The following is an 18,736-nucleotide window of genomic DNA, read 5'->3' as shown; positions in this document are numbered from 1 at the left end:
GAAGTGTATTTTGACTGCAACATCCTGTGTCTTGTTCTGGTTAGCAAGTCAGCAGAAGTCAGCCTGTCCTCCAGATATTTTGGACTACAATTTCCTATAGCCCCAGTCAGCATAAATGGGCAGCACCAGGTTAAGAGGGACAAGATGCCTACTTACATGCAAAGAGGGATATGCTAGCTGTGTGGAAAGCTGCCATCTTCCTCCTTCTTAAATCAATTCAATGCTTCCTTCTTTATGAAAATCTTGAAATTCTATTTTCATTTAATATCTCTGAAATGAAAAGTGTGGATTTAAAACTACAAGGCTTCTTGCCTTTGATGCTACCTGGGAACAAAATGGTGGCAGGACTAGAAAGTCCATTGTCAGTGTTAAATTCAAAGGAGATGCGCTGATCATTCTGTTATTATAATCGCTCTGTCATTGTTCGCATAAGCATACCAGCAGATATAATGATTATGGGTTGTATGAATCAAAGCATTGAGGAGAAAGTGCTGTCAGCGCAAGGATTTCTTCACGTGCAATGGAATGTTCTCTGACTCTGCTTCTTTGTGACTCCTCCCTAAATCTATTATAGGTTTCCTGACAACTCCCCAGGCTGATTTGGGGATGGCACATGTGATGAGATAAGAGTGGAGGAAATCTCACTGTTGCCAGTACTAATCCTTGTCCTAGGGCAAATTTTAAGTTGAATGCCACCCATCATTAATTTTTTGGCAGGCTTCTAAAGAACAACTGATCAAATCTTCCTCTTTAACATATTACAAAAACATTTCATCATATTAAACATACTTTACAATAAATCTATCAGTGATATCAACAATGACCTGGCTGACATTAGGCCGGTTTGCCCAAACCTTTTTCAAAGGCATGTTGATGAAGTCAACATGCCTGAGGGCTGACCAAAATTGCTGACCTTTTTTTAGGGTTGAAGTTGTTGAGCTTTTTGGGGATTTTATCCCAGGAAGTAAACTGCCACAGGGGCCAGATTAAACCGAACAGCGGGCCGAGTCAGGCCCCTGAAACGGACTTTGGACATGCCTGCATTGGGGGATTAAGAAACCACAGCTAAGAAAATGGAGGATCACAGAAAGGATGCTGGCACTTGGGACTGGAACAGTGAGACTGGCCTCAGAGCAGTTGCATGATAGCTTCAGTTGCATAGGCTCCATGTATCTATTCCAGTGAACAGACAAATCTTGGACTTAGGTTTGCCCCTCTGTTATTGACAGCCATCCAGGTCCAAGGTAGTGCTGAAGCCTGAGCTAACCACAATGTAGGATACCAGAGCATGTCCATATGCTGCCAAATCAACAAATATTTTCCGAGCATACCATTTTTAATAAATACAAATATGTTACACACAACTCATGGGTAAAAACGCATACCTTGACCTAACACAACAACCCATTTCTCAAAAGATAGCAAAGGCTGAGTGAAGTCCGTGGAAGAAAAACACACACCAGCAGTCAACTTCAATAAGTCACTTGCTGGACTTGTTCAAAATAAGCCATTCTTAACCTTTACACCCCAAATTTGTCATAGGCCATCCTGAAATATATCAGATCAGTTTGTTGAACCATTTTGCAATTATTCTTCTTTGACAATCACTCTTAGCAGAGTAAGATTGTTTTCCATGAACACGGTTTTAACAGTGAGTCTGTAAGTGACTGTGGAGGCCAATTCTGGATCCACACATTTTGTAATTATAAGCTGCAGAACCTACTGCCCCCAGTTTCTAGTTAAGATGGCAGAATGAAATCCAATCAACTCACCCTTAAAACTGGGAGGAAAATGTAAGCCAAGATAATGTGAAGAGCTTTCCTGACCTAAGAGCCAGGGAAACTCTAATGAAGGGTTTTCCAAACTTGGGTCTCCAGCAGTTTTTGGACCACAACTCCCATCATTCCTGACCACTGGACCTGGTAGCTAGGGATGATGGGATTTGTAGTTCAACAGCAGCTAGACACACAAGTTTGGGAGACACTGCTCTAGTGTCTGCACCTGAACCTGAACCTGCTACCTGAAATCCCTCTATTTATATACTTTCATTCATAGGTTTGTAGTTTATGGCTAACTCTGAAATAAAAATGCACTTTTAGTTTCAGATCTGGACTTAAAACCAATTTCTGCTTCATTTCCACGTGGGGAATTATGGCTATTTATACATTCCTCTTTCGTTGTATGGGTACATTTATCACAAAGTATGTGTGTTAATGAGTTTTGGAAATAAAGACCCTTCAGCTTTATAATTGATGCAAGATGCTGACATACTTATTGTCTCTGTCCATAGCCCAACCAGAGAGATTGACTATATCAGTTGGGCAGATGGAGAAATACCTAAGGACAAACCACTGTGTGGGTTTCACAATGAACACTGCAAAACTCCAGTTACCAGTAAGTGTGATTATCTAATGCCTGCCAGTGAAATGTGGGTTATAAATTTATTACTACTACTAGCATGCAAGTAGGACATACTGCAGATCATGTGTCTTGTATGCCTTTTGCTGTATCAAAGCTGCTCTGTCCTTGTCTGACACAACTATGCAACTACAGCTGTGCAGTTCTGACCATTTTCATTCCACCAAGTCCAACCTGGATGTTCTTGTTGCAAAGAAAACTGATTTATTTGTTTGTTTTTAAGTTACAGTTGTGGCGGGGGCTGTGTTCACATGTTCCATTGTATGATTGTATTATAATTAATAGCCATGCTTGTGTGATTTCTTGCTCCTTTATATTCTTTTCGCAGTGGTGTGATGGCTTTGCTGCCTTGAATTTGGCCTTTTTTGCTTTCTTTTGTTTTTGGATGTGTTCCCAAGATTCAGCTTCATTTATATGTTTTTTAATGAACTGTTCTTTTGTTGTTAAAAGGTTCAGCCCTGATTGTTATGATAATTCTGCTGATAATATCGGTATTGGGGGCCATTGGTGTGGCAATGTATATGAAAAACCACAAGGGAAATCTTCGAAATGATACGTGGTGGAGAATTAATTATGAGGATATCATCATTTTAAATGATAATAAGGTAAAGGATGAGCTGTTGTGTACTGAAACTCAAGTTCTTTATCCCAAGGATACAGTTCTCCAGGGGCTTATTTGAGCGGATCAGTTGCATTCATGTAGCACTTGTTGGTGGATGTGGAACCATAATGATATAATACAGTTCTGAAGCCAAGTCTTTTCAATAGCCATAGTCTTCATTAGACACTCTACCCGCTTGTTCCTCTTTCTCAGGACCCTTCACAGGTTGGTAGATGACTGCATGAAGCAGAAAATCTCTCATACTGGTGCAATTTTACTGCACTTTTTAGAAACCCTCACTTGCCATAGTCGTCCTTCAGCTTAAGGAGGGTTGACAGTAGAAACATCTCTCGTTTGCCCTGTTAGCTTTATAATTTTATTTCATTTACAATATCACTCAGTAATAAAGGTTTTCTGGGGGGTTAACAATAAGATCAAAACCACAAGAAGTTCTCTTTTTCTGACAAGATGAACAAGGTCTATATATCCTGTATGACTACAATACGTTATTTCATAATTCATTAGTATCAGCAAAAAGAAAAGCAGATGTCAGGGTGGAAGGTTCTAGCCAAGCCTTCTCCCTAACGTGCTAGTTTCCTGTATATAGGAGTATTTTCCCCTCCTATGATGTGAAGTGGTGCAGTTGAGACATAATTCCTCTTGTACTCTTTGCACAAGAACTATGTCTGTGTTTCATACTTCCTGTAGGTACTTGCTTTGTTGCAACTTCATGTTAACTACTTGCCACCACTATTGCAAATAATGGTAATAACAATGGCAGGTTTTGAATATTTCAGTAATGGAGCGAAAATTAACGTGGCCATTTGGAATAAACTTTTGCATTTCGGCATTTTTAAATCAAATAATTAAATAATCATGTTTAAATCATAATTAAATCAAAACTGAAATACAAAGTTGCTGAGTCGAGCACTGTAGCACATTCAATAGTTGTTTGTCCCTCGTAAAGGCATAGGTCTCCAAAAAGAACCATATAATCAAAAATCTCATAGCAAATCTCGTAAACAAATAGCATATCAAAAATGCCAGGCTGCTTATTTACAGTAAGTTTTTCTCATGACAATGGCAATGACGCTTCAATCTGTGTTTTGAAATCTGAATCTAGTAAACACAGTTAACCCAAATTTTGCTTTCACTACTAATGCCAGTGTTATTTTCATTCAGGTCAATATATCAGCTTGTAACATTGCACCTTATATTATCTTTCAAAGGGAAACTTCTGTCTGTCTCAAGCAAGCACACCAGTGTCCAAAGGAACAGAGAGCTTGGCCTCCCATTTGTTTATTTCTAATAATGATGATTCTGGACCGAAGAACAAGCAAGGGAAAGAAGTATTTTACACCACTGTAGGACTTTATCAGGTGCATATGTAAACACCCAGAATATATTGTGCCAAATGGAATTGTGTTCCATTCACTTCTTGAAATATACTCGGAGTCCTATAGTGATTTCATGCTCTTTATTGCAGCATGTAAAACAGTGATTGAATTGCCCCCCAAACCTAAGGCGGTTATATACATTATTTACACAACGAGTCCCATCTGATTGGCTTATTCTGCTTCCCTCTTGGAGCTTGATTGGTCTTTTCCTGCAGGCCAATCAGTTGTTGCATTCTACGATCCTACCAGCCCAATAGGCTGATTAACTTCCTCCTGGAGCCTGATTGGTCTTTTCCTGCAAGCCAATCAATTCTAGGATCCTACTTGCCTATTGTTCTAGGATCCAAGCTTAGTACAGTGGTACCTCGGGTTACATATGCTTCAGGTTACATACGCTTCAGGTTACACACTCCACTAACCCAGAAATAGTACCTCGGGTTAAGAACTTTGCTTCAGGATCAGAACAGAAATCGTGCAGCGGCAGCAGGAGGCCCCATTAGCTAAAGTGGTGCTTCAGATTAAGCACAGTTTCAGGTTAAGAATGGACCTCCGGAATGAATTAAGTACTTAACCCGAGGTACCACTGTACATAACACTTCATGTTATTTCTATTATGTACAGGAGAACAGGGCACAAACTGCCCAACAGAATAAAAGCCAGAATAAGTCACAGGATTCACAGGTAGGATTGTAAAGTATGACAGTGTTAATTTTCTCCAGGTCTTTCATAATATGCTCTAGCATTGTACAATGGACAGTACCTGTCTTGATAAAGTTCTTAGGGAACGACAGGGAACCTACGCAAGGCTGTTGTTTGTGGACTACAGTTCTGCCTTCAATACAATTTTGCCAGACAGGTTATTTCTTAAAATGATCAATTTGGGTATACATCAGAAGATCTGTCTGTGGGTAAGGAATTTCCTGACTGACAGGCCGCAGACAGTGAGAATGGGACCTTACTATTCTTCTACTCTAGTATTAGGCACAGGAGCTCCTCAGGGATGTGTGCTAAGTCCCTTTCTCTATTCCCTGTACACATCTGATTGTACCCCACTGTATAAGTCCAACACAATCATCAAATTTGCGGATGATACAACAGTGGTGGGGCTCATTAGTGAGAACGATGAGACTGCTTATAGGAAAGAAGTACAGGGGTTAATTCAATGGTGTAAAGAAAACAATCTTATGCTTAACACCAAAAAAACCAAAGAATTCATAGTTGATTTTAGGAGAAAGAAAAGTGTATTTTTACCATTGCACATAAATGGCGAGGAGGTGGAGAGGGTTGGTAGTTTTAAATACCTGGGCATTTATATCTCTGAGGACCTCTCATGGACTGCAAATATTAACATGGTTGTGAGGAAGGTGCAGGGGAGGTTGTATTTCCTGAGAATGCTCAGGGGACTGAATCTATCTCAGCACCTACTCCTGTCCTATTATCACAGTACCATTGAGAGTGTCTTAACCTATAGTATATTATCGTGGTATGGAAGCAGCTCTGAAACGGATAAAAAAGCTTTACTGAGAATAACAAAAATCGCCCAGAATGTTATAGGGCTCCAGCTACCAACCCTGGATGAGATCTTCACGTCTCGCACTTTGAAGAAGTCACACAATATCCTGAGAGATCCCACCCATCCTGCTCACAACTTCTTTGAACTGTTGCCTTCGGGCAGAAGATATAGGACAATGAAAACACGAACCACACGCCTTCTGAATAGTTTCTATCCAAGAGCTCTGATTGCACTAAATAATGATCTCAGGGCCAGTTGTAAGAAATAGCAAGCAGGGAGTAGGAAGGAATGAGATAGGGTTTAGGTCATGTTATGCTTTTAATAGGTCAGGTTATATTCTGGATTATGTATGTTTTATAGATTATGTCTGAATGGGATGAGAGTGTTGGAGGTACGTGCAAATGTGTATGTGAAGCCGGTCTTTGGGTGGGTGTTTGATTTTTGTTGTTGTGTATACTGTGTATATACGGACAATGAAAATAAATTTCTATTCTATTCTATTCTATTCTATTCTATTCTATTAGAATAATGTAGGCATGGTGTAAAGTAATAGATTGTGATGGTTTTCCAAAGGTGTGAATGTTCAGGTGCTAAACCAGACCCATTGATTCCTATCAGTAACATCACATAGTGTAGTACAGCAGCAGTAGGCACTATAATTATCTGCAAGTGATATTTCTAAAAGTATTATTCATTATATTACACTTGACTTATCACTGTTACAAATCAGCTTAGGCTTTTGCCACAATCACCAAGCTGTACTTGTACTGTTGACACTTTTTTCAGTTTAAATACAGTACATTTCTCATTAAGATGTAGGTTGTAATGTTGATCAGTTCCACATTAATATTTTAACTTTTATTGATCAGCAAATGTACATTTGTTTCCTGGAAAAGGCACAGAGTCACCCAATGAGGCCAGTATTTAATTGTGGGGAAACTGAATTTTCTCAATTATTGCATTTGCTACTGTTGTCTGGAAAATGAACATATAAACATCATAGGAGCTTACTGGATGTTATTTGTGTTGCTATAAGTTATAATTCATAAAACACCCACTTGCACCACTCACCATTTTGTAGTATTTTAAAACTTACCGTATTTTTCGCCCTATAGGACGCACCGTCCCATAAGGCGCACCTAGTTTTTTTGGGGGGGGGGGATAAAGGGGGGAAATTATTTTCCCCCCCCGAGCTTCCCCCGACCCCAGCCCCCAAACAGGCAGCTCTCTGCAAGCCGTGGGAGCCCAGCGCTGGCTCCCGCAGCTTGCTGAGAGGTCTGCGAAGCCTGGACGTGCTGAGCTCAGCGCGCGCAGGCTTCAGCATGCAGGCAACTCTCCGCAAGCAGCGGGAGCCCAGTGCCGGGCTCCCCCTGCTTGCGGAGAGGTGCGCAAAGCCTGGACGCGCTGAGCTCAGCATGTGCAGGCTTCAGCATGCAGGCAACTCTCTGCAAGCAGCAGGAGCCCAGCGCTGGGCTCCCGCTGCTTGCGGAGAGGTGCGTGAAGCCTGGAGAGCGAGAGGGGTCGGTGCGCACTGACCCCTCTCGCTCTCCAGGCTTCAGCGAAAGCCTGCATTTGCCCCATAGGATGCACACACATTTCCCCTTCATTTTTGGAGGGGAAAAAGTGCATCCTATAGGGCGAAAAATACGGTATCTTTTTTATATAAAATAATTGAAATTGTGCTTTACACCTGTTCTAGAACGGAGAAAAGTTATCCCCTGGGGGCGGGGAGGGATGCACACTGAAGGAGGAGAGAGATGCAAAGTTCTGCTGCATGGGCAGAGGTTATGCCACCTGTGGAATAACTTCACTGGATTCAGCCCATCCATCTTACCATCTAGCAGACTTATTAGGGTTTTATAATTCTTGAACTTGCAAAAGATGGAACAAATAAGATGTTTATGAATCTGAGCTCAGGATTTCTCTTGCCTCAGACAAAAACCATCAGCTGTAATGATTGTTCTACAGTTTACCACTCATGGTTTGTCATGAGCAGCAGACTAAGACAAACCATGTTTAATTCACAATGACACACCAGCAGCAGAAGTGGAAGAGGAGCAAAGCGGCCACAGTTTCATCTCTGGCAGCCCACACCATGCAAGCCATAGTTGGGCTTAACATTACATATGAACCGGGCCTATGTATCATTACTATTATGTAATATATTCCTCTTATTTGTCTGCCCATTATTTCTACCAATATCTACCCAGAACAGCTAACTGAGTCCTCTGTAAATTCCTAGAGTGGCATAGTTGATGCAGTCACACAGAAAGGTCCTCAATGTATCCCTGAAGATGCCTACCAGACTACATTCATTTCTCCCCAACAGTTTCCATGTTAATGTATTGTGCCTCTTATAATTTCTGTTTCAGGGAATTGTTGTTGCTCTCAAATTCATTGATAATCAAATAGATGCCTGGATCCGGAAACCATCAGTTCTCCAGGAGGTTCGGGTGGTATGTTTCACTCTTAAATAGTTTAACATCCTGGATTGCAAATTTCCATTTGAACAGTAAGCTAACTGAAACAGGCAGGTGATCTAAAATCCACAACTGAAGTAAGGAAGTTTATCAAATAATGCAGAAAAAACCATGAACTGACTGAAATTTCTAAATGAGGCTATAGGTCGATATGCTTTGGAAAACAGATTTAATTAGCAAGGTCTCCAACACAGGGCATTGTCTTGCTTTGACCAGATATCTCAGAGTGGTCCCATAGCTTATTTCTTCTGCAATGCCAGTAAGAAGGAGCAGAGCTGGCTGAAAAAGATTGTATTTGCTTTGCTGTATGGTGTCAAATCTGGATACCACATTTCCCAAAATTCCTTTGCTTTAGATGAGAGAACTGAGGCATGAGAATCTGGTGGCCTTCTATGGGATATGTCCTGAAGCTCCAAACATGTGCATTGTGATGCATTACTGTAAGAAAGGTAGCCTAAAGGTGAGTATTGTACATCAAAGTTTAGAACAATTATTACATTAAAGTAGATCATACTTAATTGCCCTAGAAAGCAGTGTGTTGCCAAGTCATATATGCTATTCAGTATTATATCTCTATCTATCTATCTATCATCTATCTATCTCTATCATCTCACAAGACAGCCAATGGAGGTGCCCTCCAGATATGCTCCTGATCAGTGGTAGCCATCATGGTTAATGTTCAGGAATAATGGGATGTGGTCCAGCACATCTGGAAGGCACATGGGGGGAGGAGGGGGGAGTCCTCTTGCAGAAGTGGCAATACTTGCTCTAATGGGATGCAGTAGTTGAATACCACCCCAGTTGAATGTGTGGTTTGCCCCATGAAAGTCATGTGTACCTCAGTAATGTTTCCACAATACTTAAAGTTTTGTCTTTTCAGTCATTTCAAAGAGTTTTGTCTTCTTTCCATCAGTATAATAATAATAATAATAATAATAATAATAATAATAATAATAATAATAAATTTTATTTATATCCCGCTCTCCCCAGCCGAGGGAGTCAGGTATGAGCTAAGCATGGCTCCAGGCAGCTGATATATATTTACATGCCTACTTTGAGTGGAGTCAGGCAGCAAGTGCAATTGTATCTCAAAAGAAATATTTCTACATGTTCATTTTCTAGGATGTTTTGATGCATTCTGATATCGAACTGGACTGGATATTCAAAATCTCCTTTGCCTATGACATAGTCAACGTAAGTATGGAGTAATGGAATTGCTGTCAGCTACTAGGACAGTCATTAAAAAATGCTGTTATTGTAGTGACTGACTGCTGAAAAGAAGCCAGAAAGATCCATATCCATCACAAGCATCTGCTGTTTTTGTAGCTAAAGCATTGGTGTTTATCAGAGAGAGAGTGTGTGTAAACTGCATGAAGTTTTGCAACCCACTTCTAAGAGCACTGGGATCTTCAGATGGTGCCGAAACATTATCTGATGAAGTGGATTGTGTGGAGCATATCACACCAGCGTTTCAATATCAGAAGCGGCACTTTGAAAAGTGTTGTTTTTAGTCTTTGCATGTTACATGAACTAATAGCCCACACTTTTGATTATTCCATTTCTGTACCATGTTGATACATCAGTGGCAAGTGAAGAGGCTTTTCCATGGTTAGCATCAGTTGTGGAATGAACTTCCCTTGTACCAGGGCTGCCAACTCACCCTCAGTATTGTGGGTGCCCGCCACTGCAATGCAGACATGTGAACACACACACGCTCCTCCTTCCCAAAGCCAGTGAGGCACCATTTTCCATCTCCGAGCTCCCCCCTACTGATAAAGGGTGCCTCGCTCACTGACTGTGGAGGGTGGAGCTGAAATGCTTCCCTCTCAGAGGCAGCACTGCTGCCTGCCAGCTTTTCTCATTGACTTTGTGGGTGCCCAGCCTCCCACAATTATATTATTGTGGGTTCCCAAGAAGCCACCGCTCCCTGGAGTTGGCTCCTATGCCTTGTATACTCCCTCTGGACTTGCATTTTGTGCTAGGCTTTCAGTAGATGAAGTGTTCTGTTTTTCTTATTTTTATTTGGACATATGTGTGTGTATATTTTTTAACTGTGACCTCTCCCAAAGTAGAACATATAAAATGAGTTTATGACCTCCAGAAAAGGCACAGGTGGCAACAACTAGGAAACTCTGATCTAGAGACAAAAGCCTCAATCCAGAACATTGAAGTAAAAATTTAAAAGTGTTACCTATGTAACCTGCTAAAATAAATCTATGTAATGAATGAAATACCACCCAAAGCTAAAAAGGTCTTGTTTGTGGAAACTGCAGAATCCCAAGCTGACTTGCTTTGTTTGGTACATGTACTTCATGTCTTTGTCTACACTGTGCGTTTGAATTTTAGGGTATGGTGTTCATTCACAACAGCCCCCTGAATTCTCATGGAAACTTAAAGCCCACCAACTGCCTGGTAGACAGTCGCATGCAGGTGAAGCTGTGTGGCTTTGGGTTGTGGGAATTTAAATATGGAAGGAAATCTCAGGTAATGGCAGAAGAAAGCAATTATGCAGGTAAGAACATTAAGTACTTTCCATTCCAAGAAAAAAAAGCACCACCCACCAGAGCATTTTGCATGCGAATGTTTAAGTAGAGGTCTATCTTTATTTTTATTTATTAAATTTATATGCCACCCTTTATCCAAAGATCACAGGGTGGTTCACAGAATAAAGATACAAAATGAAAACACAAAATACAAAAAACAAACCAACCAATAACTCCCCTCTCACAAACACATTTAAAAGACCGTAGATTATTTAATTAGCCAAAAGCCTAGTGATAGAGGAATGTTTTTTGCCTGGTGCCAAAAGATATGTAATGAAGGCACCAGGTGAATCTCCCTAGGGAAAGCATTCCGCAAATGGGGAGCCAAAGCAGAAAAGGCCCGTTCTAGTGTTGCCACATTCAGACCTCTCATGGAGGAGCTATGTGAAGAAGGGCCTCAGATGATGATCACACGGTTGGGTTCAGTTCATATGGGGAGAGGCGGTTCTTGCGATCCTGCACCATTTAAGGCTTTATAGGTCAAAAACAGCACTTTGTAATGAACCAAGAAACTGACTGGCAGCCAGTGCAGTCAGGCCAGGCCAGTGTATGCTCAAACCTTCTTCTCCCAGTGTGTAAACTGGATGCTGAATTCAGCACCAGCTGAGGTTTCCAAGCCATCTTCAGAGGCAGCCCCACGTAAAATGTGTTGCAGTAAGCTAATGTTTAACATTGCTTAAAGGCATGTTCATTGTGCTAAGGTCCTATCTTCGGTCTGAATGGCGGGTTATACATTTAATAAGAATAACCAGTCAGCAGATACCTGCATTTCACATTGCAGAATACTGGAAAAACAAAATCTTGCCATTACATGGTTCTCTACCCAGCTGTTTAATGTATGTAATACAAGAGTCTCCACTCATGCTAGAAGAACTGGAAAACAGGAAAGAAAACAATTTGAAAATGCAACTGATTTGAATAGCGTTCAGATTTTCTGAAATATCAGGGGGTGGGTGCAGAGAGAATATCTCTGAGAATGCTAAATGCTGTGATTGCGAGGTTTATGACTTTCCCACAGCAAGGTTGTGTCTTTCCATGTTGCAATTACCGTCTTTTTCTGTGTATACGACAAGGTGTTTTTATTATAAAAGGTGTCAAAAATTGGGGGTCGTCTTATACATGAATAGTGCAGAGGAGGGAAGGACAATTGGTGTCAGTCACGGGTAGGAGATTGTCAGCGGTGATTTGGCGGGTAATTGTTGGCTGCTGGCGCCAGTGTATTGATGATTGGTGGTCAGGTGGGTGAGTGACTGGCGGTAATCCCCCCCCCCAAAAAAGCTCAACAACTCTGGGCAATCCCCCCAAAAGCTTAACAACTGTGGGCAATCTCCCCCCATTTCCTTAATGTGGTGTCCCCAAAAATGGGGGTCATCTTATACACAGAGAGAGCCAGTGTGGTGTAGTGGTTAAGAGCTGTAGTCTCGTAATCTGGTGAACCGGGTCCGCGTCCCCGCTCCTCCACATGAAGCTGACCTTGAGCAAGTCACACTTCCTTGAAGTCTCTTAGCCTCACTCACCTCACAGAGTGTTTGTTGTGGGGGGGGGGAGGGAAAGAAGATTGTTAGCCGCTTTGAGACTCCTTAGGGTAGTGATAAAGCAGGATATCAAATTCAAACTCTTCTTCTTCTATACTGGAGTGTGTTATACACAGAAAAATACGGTATGTCTCCAACTGGCAAAGTCTCCTGGCAAGAAAGCAAATTGGGCAGGATGTTAGTTAGTGAGGTTTTGAGGGGTGGTGTAGCAGTTGGTAACATAAACAGTCGTTATTAATTACAGATGGGTTATGAAATAATAATTAATTGTGGTTGTTTGCTGTTTCACAGAGCAAGCTTCCATGGAAACCCCAGAGGGCAAAACTAGGATTGACAAATACAGAAACCTCCTGGTGCTTGTTTTCATACATTGCATCATGCACATGATAAAAGATGGCACCTTCACGCCTTGGTGCTGGCTCTGGGGAGTGGGTGCGGGGCAATTTTCCGTGTCCTCAAGTTGTTAGCAGTGCCCACAAGAAGCGGTCTGCATAATGGTGGGGTCAAGGCTGGCAACTACCTATTAGCAGGTGGGCAGGGCCTGGCCATCCCAAATTCTAATATACAGTCATACCTTGGTTCTTGAACGGCTTAGTTGTCAAACAAATCAGCTCCCGAACGCCACAAACCCAGAAGTAATTGTTCCGCTTAGGGAATGTTTTTCAAAAGCTGAACGTCTGACGTGGCTTCCACTTGAGTGCAGGAAGCTCCTCCAGCCAATCAGAAACCGTGCTTTTGAGAACCAAGGTACCACTGTATACTATTACCAACAAAGCTGTGGTATTCATTGCTGCCAGCAACATACCTGGATGTGTCTGGGGCACAACTATCTACATGGACTTCCCTGTAATTTAGCATATGCTATGGCCTAAACGGAGACGAATAAGCACCTGTAGAGAATGCAAAAAGGAAATAGGGATAGTTGAGGATTTCTGCCTTTGTGAATTTCTGTGTGAAATTATCTGTTCTGCACTTCTTGGAGTAAAGATTGTAGCGACACAGTTTGTTGGCATTTTGAACGAGTAAAGATTCATAATGAATAGCTATTTATTTATTTTTAAAATACAAATTAATGTGGAACAGAATGAAATGATAGGTTAACTTGTGCAAAAATGACACAGACCAGAAATGGATAGCTTTGTCCCACTTTGGGAATGGGCAAAACTCATAATTACTCACCAATTACACCTGGGGTAAAACTACTTCATGGCAGCAATTTTAACAGACTGTTGAGCCTTTTAAATAAATGTTTTATCATTCCAATATTTTCTCTCTTCTTATTTTAGAGCTTTACTGGACAGCACCTGAATTGCTAAGAATGGCAGAATATCCATTCCATGGCACCCAGAAGGGGGATGTGTACAGCTTTGCTATTATTATGAGAGAACTGATATACAATCATGAAGATGGTCCATTCCATGATCTAAGCCAGAATGCAGAAGGTTGTTTCTTTGAGATCTGACCCTGAGCTTTATTTTTTCTTCCAGATGTGTAGGAAAAGCAACAAAATCCTCTGTGTGTGTTTGTACATCTAACATGTCCTCCTCCTCAAAATTATGCAGTCCATTAACAGAGGAAACAATACAAACAATATATAATTATGGAGCAATTATAATTATAAAGGTAAAGGTACCCCTGGCCTTGCGGGCCAGTCGTGTCCGACTCTAGGGTTGTGCACCCATCTCACTTAAGAGGCCGGGGGCCAGCGCTGTCCAGAGACACTTCCGGGTCACGTGGCCAGCGAGATGAAGCTGCTCTGGCAAGCCAGCACCAGCGCAGCACACGGAAACGCCATTTACCTTCCCGCTAGAAAGCGGTACCTATTTATCTACTTGCACTTAAGGGTGCTTTTGAACTGCTAGGTGGGCAGGAGCTGGGACTGAAAGACGGGAGCTCACCCCGCCGCGAGGATTCGAACCGCCGACCATGCGATCGGCAAGCCCTAGGCACTGAGGTTTTACCCACAGCGCCACCCGCGTCCCTTTAATTATAATTATAGAGCAAGGGAAAGAAAGGAAGATGAGATCAAAACATATTAGGAAATTCTATGCCTGTGAATGTGGTTTGTTTCTTCAAACAGTAGTAACCCTGAAATTAAAACTGCTACTAAAGAAAACATATGCATTATGCAACTCCCTTTGAAAAGCAATTCATCTAATAAATGATTCTCAAACTCTTGTTAGTAGAAAGACTGGGCCTGATTCAGTTTTTTCCTTAACGAGTCACACATGTTTTCTATCAATAGCAAACTGTATTCCATACAATTTCTAGATATTAGCAATTTTCATACAATTGCTAATATGCTAGAGCCTTCCTTTCTCTCTTTTCTATTTTTTTTAATTCCATTTTAAAATTGTTTCTCAAGAAATATCTCAAAGTCATTTCACAGTAAAAGCATCAACAACATGAACAATTAATGACAGGTAGTAATACTAATATTTTCATAGAAATTGCAAAGTTTAAAATAGTGCACAACAAGGTGTAAGTGTTCCAAAACAGGGTGCATATCTAAAAAGTTACTGAGCTTTGCTCAGAATCCAAATTTAAATAACTGTTTACTGCAAATACAGGATACAGTATGGAAATTCATCCTATATTTAGCAAGTTTCATAAGTTGGTTGGCTAACTCAGGGTCCTAAATAATGTCTACAAGATTATGTTGCACAGTCCCCAAACCAATATTCCCATACTTAATGCCTAGTAAACCAAATATACTCCATATTTATTCAAATAAATTACTGTATTATATTGCAGATCTATTTCCAACTGGTTATGGCTGCAAGCAATATGCATTTAGATTACTATGTCATATCTCAGTCTAGCTCATGTTCGAAAGGAACTGGCTGAAAAGAACATATATTGCCATTTCTTTAACAACTACATGGCTTGCGGGCCCATTTCTGGGTAAAATTCGAAGCCCTACAGTGCTTGGGAAGTTGTCCATGAAGTTGTCCACGCACAAAGACTCCATGGGCCTTCTCCTCATCTCTGCTTTTGAGCAAGGTTGCGAAGTGACTTTCAGAGACAGGAGAAATGTCTTTTGGGCTTTCCCCCCCTTCTCTTGGGGAGAGTGGCTGTGCACACCAGGTGTTCCAAGAATTATCTGAGGAATGGGGTTCACCACCTTAATGTGACATTTAGGAAGCTGCTTTATACTGAGGCAGACCATGGTCCATTCCTACTGACCGCCAACAGCAGCTCTCCAGGTTATCAGACAAGGCTCTCTCCCAACCCTTGCTGGAGAGGCCAGAGATTGAACCTCAGACATTCTGCATGCAAAGCAGATTCTCTACCACTGAATTATGGTTCTTCCTCAAATGTTAAAAGCATATAAAATTAAAGGAACTGAAAGCCAAAGCAAAAGAAAAGAAAAGAATTAATATTCTGAAATCTGACTCATACTGTTTGTTTGGTTTTTTGTTCCAGAGATAATAAAAAGAATCCAGGACCCTAATTCTCCTGTTCCACTGCGCCCTTCCATTTCAACACAGAAATGTAATGAAAGGATCGTGACACTTTTGAAGGCATGTTGGGATGAATATCCAGAGAGGAGGCCAACATTCCTCAACATCAAGAGAGCACTGAAAGATGCCAGTCCAGAAGGGTGATTATTTTCCTTCCCCGTGAAACCAAGTATGTGTGGTTATTATTCAGGACGAAAAGCTAACCTTCATGTTGGGTTCTGTTCCTGAAGATTTAAAAAAATAAACCACACCTCAATTGTGTGGTTGCCAAATCTCAGTATTCTCACCTCTTTACAGTGGTGCCTCGCAAGACGAAATTAATTCGTTCTGCGAGTTTTTTCGTCTTGTGAATTTTTCGTCTTGCGAAGCACAGTTTCCCATAGGAAATGCATTGGCGGTTTCCCATAGGAATGCATTGACGGTTTTAAGAAAAAGGTGCAAGACGTTTCGTCTTGCGAAGCAAGCCCATAGGGAAATCCGTCTTGCGAAGCAACTCAGAAAATGAAAAACTCTTTTGTCTTGCGAGTTTTTCGTCTTCCAAGGCATTCGTCTTGCGAGGTACCACTTTACTTCCATTTGCTAAACCAGAAAACAGTGAAAGGGGTAGGAAGAATTTCTAGGTGAGGCCAAATGCAGCCTGCCCCCTGCCCCTTGGGACTCTTCCTAGGCCATGACTCTTCACTAGCTCTACTCTGCAACTCTGTCAAGTATTTTTGCCTATCTGGAATGTGTCCTTCGACTGTGATCACGCCTCTTGCTTGCCTGGAAAGGTGTGTGTATAGACACCTCTGTTTTTTGCATGGCTGGAATGTAGCCTCCTGGACCAAGGTAAGGGTCACGTCCGTTGCTCTGCCTATTTTTTTTTTTTTTTTTGCCTCTTACCGTGCTCACTGCTGGCATGTGGCCCCTGAAAGGTTGCCCATGCGGGAGTGTGAAAAGATTCTCTACACATGCATCAAAACAGTTCCAGAGACAATATTGCACTATCATACAAACAATGGAAGGAAATTTGGTGGAAACGGATACACACCAGTTCCTTCAAATGTGTGTGTGTGTGTTTTGGTTTTTTTTAACATTTCCAGAAGTCACTTCGGTATCTTGGACAACATGGTGAATAAACTGGAAAAATACGCAAATCATCTGGAGGAAGTGGTTGAGTCAAGGACAACTCAGCTGATGGCAGAGAAGAAGAAGACAGAAAAGCTTTTATCAGCTATGCTACCTGGGTAACAGAAACCCTTTACTGCTTCTAAGCCATTCTCCAGTAGAAGATGCCTTGAAACACTTTCACCTTTGGAATAAGTCCTGCCCAAGACTGAGTTGGCAGTTATGTGCATTAGGCCTTTGCTTGAACCCTAGTTTTCTTATATTTCATCTAGCTTAAAAAAGAAATAACAAGTCTCTATTGAACATAGTTATGGATATAGGTTTGGAAATATTAAAATATGATTACTTAAATTGAATTGGGCCCACACACACACACACGAGGTGGGAAACCAAACAATATATACAAAAGATTCGTATATTAGTAGATATATGTATAACATGCAGTATATTAGAGGAGGTTGCTTCAAAAAATTGCTTCAGAAATGTGTATATTAGTCAAAACTATGTATAAAGGTGTGTATTAGGAGAAATTAACACTAAAATCCTGAATAATTTTCATGGGGATTTAAAAAATAAATAATTCCCAGATTCCTGCAGAAATGTGAACTGAATTTAAAACAGAAAAATGAGAAAATGAAATAAATGGATTCTTTCATCTCTGCCCTTTACCTGTATTCTTGTTCCAGTTTCATTGGAGAACAACTTGTTGCTGGGAAATCAGTGGAACCCGAGAGCTTTGATTCAGTCTCCATCTTCTTCTCAGACATCGTTGGCTTCACCAAGCTATGCTCTCTCAGCTCTCCATTGCAGGTTGTGAATCTCCTCAATGACCTGTACAGCCTGTTTGATAACATCATTAAAAACTACGATGTCTACAAGGTAGGCAGACGGCATTCCCTGGAATTGAGTGGGTTGGTTTAAAGGACATTCTGCTATTTTTGTTGATGTTCTGCCCACATACACTTACTTGGCTCCCTTTCACCCAAAGGAAAGAACTACCCATTGGGAGGAAGCCAGGCTAGCATGGATACATCACTGTGAGATACTAAAAGTGGGATGATCTCACTCCAAAACTTAAATTTTTAAAATAAAACAATGAAGTTCCCCTCAGGGAAGGGCATGCCAAGTCATTCCTCTTGGTACTAATGAGGGCACATCAGTAATGGACCATGTTTTGACATCTGTCATCAGTAGAGTATCTCTGAAGATAATAACAAGAAATGAATGAGGGGTTCCTTTCATCTACCGTATGTTCCGGCGTATTAGGTGACTGGGCATATAAGACAACTCCCCAACTTTTGCTGTAAAATTATAGCGTTTGGCTGCCCGCCAAGCACCGCCAGGGGCAGAGCACGCACCCCTCCACTGCCTCTGCCATCACAGCAGCAGCAGCAGCCCAAGGCGAGGCATTTGGTGGGTGAAACAAAACCGAAACCCGCCACCCAGAGGAAGGGAGGCCCGGCCCAGCTCCCTCCCTCCCTCTGGGAAAAGGCCGCGAGCGGCCACCTCAGCCTCCACTGCCCTCACCTGTGGGGATGCCCAGCTCCTTGGAGCCCCGGCCGAAGCCGTGCACCACCTCGCCATGGCAGGCTCTTCATGGCACCCGCAAGCCGAGTGAAGCCCCACATGGCCACGACGGAGGCTGGATCCGGCTCCCACGACGGCAGCAGCAGACAGG

The 18,736-nt window shown here is 41.7% G+C and overlaps 1 protein-coding gene and 1 long non-coding RNA gene across 4 annotated transcripts in view; one reads left to right on the top strand and one right to left on the bottom strand.

Moving 5' to 3' along the window:
* LOC310678229 (guanylate cyclase 2G-like) overlaps positions 1-18,736 on the top strand; it is a 39,822-nt gene that overhangs the window by 13,748 nt on the left and 7,338 nt on the right. For all 3 annotated transcript variants that reach the window (XM_083441734.1, XM_083441732.1, XM_083441733.1), the window contains 12 exons: positions 2,291-2,394; positions 2,869-3,023; positions 4,249-4,398; positions 5,038-5,097; positions 8,302-8,385; positions 8,765-8,869; positions 9,532-9,603; positions 10,756-10,921; positions 13,774-13,929; positions 15,914-16,091; positions 17,034-17,177; positions 17,745-17,937. In XM_083441734.1, coding sequence (XP_083297860.1) covers positions 2,291-2,394; positions 2,869-3,023; positions 4,249-4,398; positions 5,038-5,097; positions 8,302-8,385; positions 8,765-8,869; positions 9,532-9,603; positions 10,756-10,921; positions 13,774-13,929; positions 15,914-16,091; positions 17,034-17,177; positions 17,745-17,937 — 1,567 coding nt within the window. The remainder of the gene's footprint in view (positions 1-2,290; positions 2,395-2,868; positions 3,024-4,248; positions 4,399-5,037; positions 5,098-8,301; positions 8,386-8,764; positions 8,870-9,531; positions 9,604-10,755; positions 10,922-13,773; positions 13,930-15,913; positions 16,092-17,033; positions 17,178-17,744; positions 17,938-18,736) is intronic.
* On the bottom strand, positions 12,459-17,858 carry LOC310678240. The gene is made up of 3 exons (XR_014511709.1): positions 17,728-17,858; positions 16,982-17,124; positions 12,459-12,637 (listed from the first exon to the last, which is right to left on the bottom strand). It is a non-coding gene; the product is annotated as an uncharacterized lncRNA (long non-coding RNA).

The sequence above is a fragment of the Podarcis tiliguerta genome (genome assembly GCF_965153285.1).
Source record: "Podarcis tiliguerta genome assembly, chromosome: 5".
In the NCBI taxonomy this organism is placed as follows: domain Eukaryota; kingdom Metazoa; phylum Chordata; class Lepidosauria; order Squamata; family Lacertidae; genus Podarcis; species Podarcis tiliguerta.
Note: the sequence above shows the minus strand (reverse complement) of the source record. Positions and strands in the feature narration are given on the sequence as shown.